Genomic DNA, 7,655 nt, shown 5'->3' on the forward strand with positions numbered 1-7,655 from the left:
CCACCTGATGGCCGAATGGGTACCATTTGTGCCATTCCCACCTTTTCGGCATAACTGCCCCTTTTCCCTGTTGGGCTGTTCGAACCTGAGCCCACCATACTTGCCCATCCTTCCTGGATCCTTTGTCCAATCCTCAAACCCATCGGACTCTCCTTGGCCCCTCAAGCCTCCCTCACGGCCTGGTATGACCCGTGACCCGGCCACATGGCCAAGACTCTAACACTTCACTGAGCTGAGGTGAGCTGATTGCTAGCTGCTCCAGCTGGGTGAGCTAGTAGTCTAGCTATTGGAGCTGACCTAAGCTAGTGTGAGCTGAAATGAGCTGTCCAGGACTTGATCCAGCTGGTAGAGCTACTTCCCAGCTTGGCCGAGCTGCCTTAGAACTCGTCCAGCTCCGTTCCCCTTGTCTTATCAGGTTCTGGTTAAGTCTCAGCCTACTGATGCACTTAACCATCCTTGTACAGCCATGATACGCTTGTCTTTGGGTCGTGTGACCTGACTGGTGCATCTCCTTGCACCATGGCTGTGCCCGAAGGCACTATCTAGAATCAGGGACATGACAAGTCTCCCTTGATATGGATTCGTCCTCGAATCCGACCCTAGACCTTCCATGGAGAACTGTTGATACCATTCCGGAAATTCAGCCTTCATTCTTGCCTCGGTCTCCCAAGTGACTTGCTCTTGTCCACTGCAATCCCAAATCACCTTGACCATCTCTATGGTCTTACGTCTCAGTGCTTTCTCCATTCTGTCTACAACCCGAACCGGCCTTGTTTCTAAGGTGTGGTTTGTGCCTAGATCGGATGGAATCTCTGGAATGATAATGTCCTAATCTGAAAGACATTTCCTTAACTGAGACACATGGAACACATTGTGAAATGCTTCCATTTCTGTTGGTAGGTTCAGCTTGTAAGCCACCGCTCCAACTCGTTCTATAATCCGGAAAGGACCCAAGTACCTCGGATCTAGCTTCCTTCGGCCAGACACCCTTTTCCGATCTCTGAAAGTGATCATTTTGAGATAAACCATGTCATTCACCTCAAACTCCACATGTTTCCTCCTTCTGTCTGCATAGGACTTGTGGCGATCTTGTGCTTCTTTCATCTTGTCCCTTATGAACTTAATCTTCTCTGTGGTCTCTTCCACTATCTCAGGTCCTATCATGCTGCGCTCCACCACTTGGGTCCAGCATAACGGTGTCCTGCAAGGTCGTCCATACAAGGCTTCATAAGGCGACATCCCAATGCTCGTGTGGAAGCTTTTGTTGTAAGAAAACTCCACCAACGGCAAATGTTTTTCCCAGGAGTTACTCCAGTCCAAAACACATGCTCCCAACATATCCTCCATCGTCTGGATGGTTCTTTCTGACTGACCATCTGTCTGCGGATGATAAGCTGTACTCATGTTCACCCTGGTTCCTAAGGCCTTTTGGAAAGACTTCCAGAAGTAAGAACAGAACCGTGGGTCTCTGTCGGAAACAATACTGGCCGGCACTCCATGCAGGCGTACTATTTCATCCATGTAGATCTGCACCAAAGGCTCCATACCATCAGTCTTCTTGATTGGTATGAAATGAGCTGATTTGGTCAAACGATCCACCACTACCCAAACTGAATCCTTCCTGTTCCTGGTCGTGGGAAATCCGGACACGAAGTCCATGGTTATGTGATCCCACTTCCATTATGGAATAAGTAAGTTCTGAAGTATCCCACTAGGTACTTGATGCTCAGCCTTGACGAGTTGGCAAGTAGGACACTTAGCCACCCACTCGGCCACATCAGTCTTCATGCGAACCCAATGGTAATACCTCTTGATGTCTTTATACATCTTGTTCAGTCCGGGATGCACAGAGATCTTAGACTTATGATACTGAATCATAATCTCTTCCTTAAGTCCCCGCACGTTAGGGACGCTAATCCTTCCATGGACCAAGATCGTTCCATCTTGAGCCGTCTGATACTCCGTCTTCTCGTTCCGAGCAACCCCTTGAAGGTCCTCGTCCAAGACCTGAGCTTGTCTAATCCTGGTCAGAAGATCGGCCTGGTTCACTGCTTCCAAACCCAAAGGTTCGTCCTCGCTAACCAAGGTATTTAGGTGCAACGATCTGACCATCCCTTCCAACATGTCCGCCTCTTTCTCAGCCGATACTTCAGCTCTTCTGCGGCTCAATGCATCGGCCACCAGGTTTGCTTTACCTGGATGGTATGCTATGTCAAGATCACAGTCGGCCACAAACACCATCCATCTTCTTTGTCTCAAATTCAACTCAGGTTGAGTGAATATATACTTGAGGCTTTTGTGGTCGGTTAAAATCTGAACCTTGGCACCATACAAGTATGACCGCCATATCTTGAGGGCAAACACCACTGCGGCCATCTCCAGGTCGTGGGTTGGGTAGTTACCCTCGTGCTTCCTCAATTGCCTAGAGGCATAGTCAATGACCTTTCTGTGTTGGGTCAATACACATCCAAATCCGGCGATGGATGCGTCTGTGTATACCACATAAGGTTGGTCAACCTCTGGTAGCACTAGAACGGGTGCATTCGTCAACATATTCTTCAAGGCAGAGAAACACTTCTCACATCCTTCAGACCATACAAATCTCACATCTTTTCCAGTTAGCTGTTTCATCGGTTGGGCCAAGCTGGCAAACCCTTTGACATAGTTCCTGTAGTAACCGGCCAGCCCTAGGAAACTCCTGACCTCCGTGACACTCTTAGGTCGTGGCCATTCCTGTATGGCCTTGATCTTCTCTTGTTCAATCGAGACTCCTTGATCGGACACGATGTGTCCAAGGAACCCAAAACTCTTTTTCCAAAAACTGCACTTGCTCAACTTGGCAAAGAGCTGTTGTTCCCTCAACCGTCCTAGCACAGCCCTTAAATGCCTTTCATGGTCTTCCTTGCTCTTGGAATTTACTAATATGTCATCTATGAAGATGATTGCAAATTCATCCAAGAAATCTCGAAAGATACCATTCATCATCTTCATAAAGGCTGCTGGTGAATTGGTTAGTCCGAATGGCATGACCACAAATTCGTAGTGACCGTACCTTGTTCGGAATGCTGTCCTTCTAACATCATTTGGTTCAATAGGGATCTGATGATACCATGAAGCCAAATCGATCTTAGAGAACCACTTTGCACCCTTGAGCTGATCCAATAACTCATCTATCCGAGGCAATGGGTATTTGTTCTTCACGGTAACCCGGTTCAACCCTCGATAGTCAATGCACAACCTGAAGCTACCATCTTTCTTTTTGACAAAAAGAACCGGTGCTCCCCAAGGTGACACACTAGGTCTTATAAAACCCTTATCCAGCAACTCCTCCAGTTGCTTCTTAAGCTCGGCCATCTCGGCATGAGCCATTCTGTAGGGACTTTTGGATAACGGGGCCGTCCCTGGTTCCAGTTCTATTATGAATGGGTCCGACCTATCAGGGGGAATGCCCTGTAGTGACCTAAACACATCGTGGAACTCTCGGACCAGCGGTATTCCCTCCGGGTCACCACCCACGACGACCTCCTTAGTGGCGATTGTGGCTAGATAAGCTTCACAACCCTTCCTCAGCATCTTTTCAACATGGATTGCTGACACCACCAAGCATCCAGAGATCGGACGTATACCTTGGAACCTGACCGGAGATCCACTCCCACCCTCATACTGCACTCGCCCCCGGTGATAGTCAAGAGTGGCCCGGTTCTTTCCAAGCCAGTCAATACCTAATATCACCACAAGATCCACAGGCATGACCCTGTCTGGGATCACCACTGGGATGTCCCGAATCACTCCTAGTGAACTCATAACTTGCCAACCGGCCGTGTTCACTACCCCAGGACAATCCCCCGTTCCCAACTGGAACAACCCCGTTCCGAGCATCCCTGGGCTCACAAAGCTATGTGTAGCACCAGTATCAAAAAGTATGTGTGTTTCCACACCACCAATACTTAGGGTCCCTACATATGACCCAATCTAAGTATCTAACCATTCTAAGTTTCGTACCATGCAATTCTATTGAATTGAAAAGGTGAAGATCACACAATTACCAGTGATCGCTTGGAATGGCCCGGTCCTGTCCTCATCCTTGGACAACTCATAGACGCGCGGTGCTGAAGTCTGTCCGCGGTTCGGATCCGGCTGCTAACCTCTCCTCGGCTCTTGCTTGGCCCGGATGACAGCTTAGGACAATCCTTTCGGAGATGTCCCTTCTTTCCACAGTAATGGCATGTCCATGTATCACCACTAGCCCCTTGCTCCTGTCTAGGACAGTCACGAGCTGAGTGATCCATCTTGCCACATCGGAGACAGGCTCCCATTGCTCTCCAGCATTCACCACCATGATGTCTGCCGCACTTGGGACACTCAGGCCTACCACTTGAAGGCTTACCTTCGTCAGCCTGTTCCCTCTTCCTCTTGCGGTCATTGCTACCACCACTAGGAGCCGTGTGACTCCGGATTTTCAGCTTAGCCTCCTCGGCCAAGTTAGTCTCAAACATAGCCATCCTTTCAACCAGTTCAGACACAGTGTGAAAGGTGCGAACTGAGCAGTAGGTTTGGAGCTCAACCCTTACGCCTCTTATGAACCGATGAACCTGTACTGACTCGTCCTCTAACTCCTTACCCACATAACGCCAGAGACGGTTGAATTCTTCTTCATACTCTCTTACTGTCCTGCATCCCTGAACCAGGTCCAAGAACTTAGCCTCTAGACGATCCCATGCCTCAGCTGGGCAGTACTTGTGGTTGAACTCCACCTCAAAGTTGGAGAAGCGTTCAATGCTGCCACTGGTACGCTTGTCTAGAGCCAACCACCAGTTGTGAGCATCACCTTCCAAGAAGTGAACTGCAATGTCCTTCTTGTAGTCATCTGGGCATCGAGTTAAGCTGAAATTACAGACTAGCCTGCTCCTCCACTCGTCAGCCTCTAATGGATCAACACTTCCAGCAAAGTGTTTAGTCCCCAGCTTGGATATGTGCTCAAGCAGCTTCAGATAATCCATCCTCTTAGCTGTCCTAGCTGGGGGATCGATTTCAATCACCTCAGCCACTTCCTCCAACTGCTGCTGAGATCCTCGACCAGCTGCCTGAGCTGCCGCAATCGGACCCGTCCGGTCATTCCCCAAAGGAATGGCTGTCCTTACAGGCGTGAATGCCTGGGTCAAGGCCAAGATCTGAGTCCCCATAGCCTTCATGGCTTCTAGCACCTCCTTCATAGACGGTTCAGCAGTCTGATTCACTTGACCAGCTGTTCCACCTACCTTATCGTCCTGGCGACCAGTCTGCGAGGACTCTCCTTGCTCCTCAAACCCCCTTTCTTGTTGTCGTCCAGCTCCATCAACTGGTTCCAGCTCCGGTTCCAGCTGACGTCCTGATCCGTCCACACGAACCTCAGTCGGATTCACCTGAACAACAGGAGGCCCGATCTCCACATTTGTCCCATCCGTTTGGATTGGCAACAACACGGTCGGGTTAACCCCATCATCAACTCATATAAGGAAACACGCAATCCCTTAGGCTAACTACGCAATCAACCAGACCTTACCATGAGACTCAGCCGGATGTGTGGTGATTTCCCATAACCCCATAACAATCCTAGAACCAACTCTGCTCTGATTCAACTTGTAAGACCCGATCCTGGCTCCAAAGCCCAACTTGGACCCGCATACACACAGGACGTCCATGGGTGTCCGTCAGCACACACAGGACGTCCGTGTGTGCCCTCAGCACACACAAGACGTCCGTGGCTGTCTGTGTGTGTCCGTCAACACACATAGGACGTTCGTGGCTGTCCATCAGTACACATATCAGCACGCTGGTCCTTGGACTCCGCATGCTGACCCTTCCCGTGGACATTTCGGGTGATTTTGGCCCACGTGGGCTGTCTGTTCAATACACACAGGACGTCCGTGGATGTCCGCCAGAACACACAGGACGTCCGTGGCTGTCCGTGTGTGTCCGTCAGCACACACATGACGTCCGTGGCTGTCCATCAGTACACATATCAGCACGTTGGTCCTTGGACTCCGCACGCTGACCCTTCCCGTGGACATTTCGGGTGATTTGGGCCCACGTGGGCTGTCTGTTCAGTACACACAGGACGTCCGTGGGTGTCCCTCAGCACACACAGGATGTCTGTGGCTGTCCGTCAGCACACACAGGACGACCGTGGCTGTCCATCAGTACATATAAGCACGCTGGCCCTTCCCGTGCACTGTTCGGGTGATTTTGGCCCACGTGGCCTGTCTATTCAGTACACACGGAACGTCCATGGGTGTCCGTAAGCACACACAGGACGTCTGTGTGTGCCATTAGCACACACAGGACGTCCATGGCTGTTCGTGTGTGTCCGTCAGCACACACAGGACATCCGTGGCTGTCCATCATTACACATATCAGCAAGTTGGTCCTTGGACTCCGCACGCTGACCCTTCCCGTGGACATTTTGGGAGATTTTGGCCGATGTGGGCTGTCTGTTCAGAACACACAGGACGTCTGTGGGTGTCCACCAGAACACAAAGGACGTCCGTGGCTGTCCGTGTGTGTCCGTCAGCACACACAGGACGTCCGTGGCTGTCCATCAGTACACATAGCAGCACGGGTGTCCTTGGACTCCGCATGCTGATCCTTCCCGTGGAAATTTCGGGTGATTTTTGCCCACGTGGCCTGTCTGTTCAGTACACACAGGACGTCCGTGGGTTTCCGTGTGTGTCCGTCAGCACACACAGGACGTCTGTGGTTGTCCATCAGTACACATATCAGCACGTTGGTCCTTGGACTCAGCACGCTGACCCTTCTCGTGGACTATTTGGGTGATTTTGGCCCATGTGAACTGTCTGTTCAGTACTCACAGGACGTCCGTGGGTGTCCGCTAGCACACACAGGACGTCCGTGGCTGTCCGTGAGTGTCCGTGTGTGTCCATCTGTGTCTGTCAGCACACAGAAGACGTATGTGTCAGTCAGCACACACAGGACGTATGTGGCTGTCCATCAGTACATATATCAGCAAGTTGGTACATGGACTCAGCACGCTGACCCTTCCCGTGGACATTTCGGGTGATTTTGTCCCACTTGGGTTGTATGTTCAGTACACACAGGACGTCCATGGGTGTCCGCCAACACACACAGGACGTCCGTGGCTGTCCGTCAGCACACAGAGGACATCCCTGGCAGTCCGTGGCTGTCCGTCAGCACCCACAGGACGTCCGTAGCTGTCTGTGGCTGTCCGTCAACACACACAGGACGTCCGTGGCTGTCCGTGTGTGTCCATCAGCACACACAGGACGTCTGTGGCTGTCCATCAGTACACATATCAGCACGCTGGCCCTTGGACTCAGCACGCTGGCCCTTCCCGTGGACTGTTCGGGTGCTTTTGGCCCACGTGGGCTGTCTGTGCAGTACACACAGGACGTCCGTGGGTGTCCGTCAGCACACACATGACGTCCGTGGCTCTCCGTGTGTGTCCGTCAGCATACACAGGACGTCTGTGGCTGTCCGTGTGTGTCCGTGTGTGTCCATCAGCACACACAGGACGTCCTTGGCTGTCCATCAGTACACATATCAGCACGCTGGCCCTTGGACTCAGCACGCTGGCCCTTACCGTGGACTGTTTGGGTTATTTTGGCACAGGTGGGCTGTCTGTTCAGTACACACAGGCC

At 51.4% G+C, this 7,655-nt stretch overlaps 1 protein-coding gene across 1 annotated transcript; it reads right to left on the minus strand.

The window, feature by feature from the left end:
- Positions 1–1,618: 1,618 nt before the first annotated feature.
- On the minus strand, positions 1,619–5,681 carry LOC117130006. Its single transcript, XM_033283179.1, has 3 exons — positions 5,543–5,681; positions 4,047–5,485; positions 1,619–3,972 (listed from the first exon to the last, which is right to left on the minus strand). The coding sequence occupies exons 1-3, from the start codon at positions 5,679–5,681 to the stop codon at positions 1,681–1,683; spliced, it is 3,870 nt and encodes a 1,289-aa protein (XP_033139070.1). The 3' UTR covers positions 1,619–1,680.
- Positions 5,682–7,655: the final 1,974 nt, after the last annotated feature.

This window comes from Brassica rapa, unplaced genomic scaffold (genome assembly GCF_000309985.2).
Source record: "Brassica rapa cultivar Chiifu-401-42 unplaced genomic scaffold, CAAS_Brap_v3.01 Scaffold0299, whole genome shotgun sequence".
Classification (NCBI taxonomy): domain Eukaryota; kingdom Viridiplantae; phylum Streptophyta; class Magnoliopsida; order Brassicales; family Brassicaceae; genus Brassica; species Brassica rapa.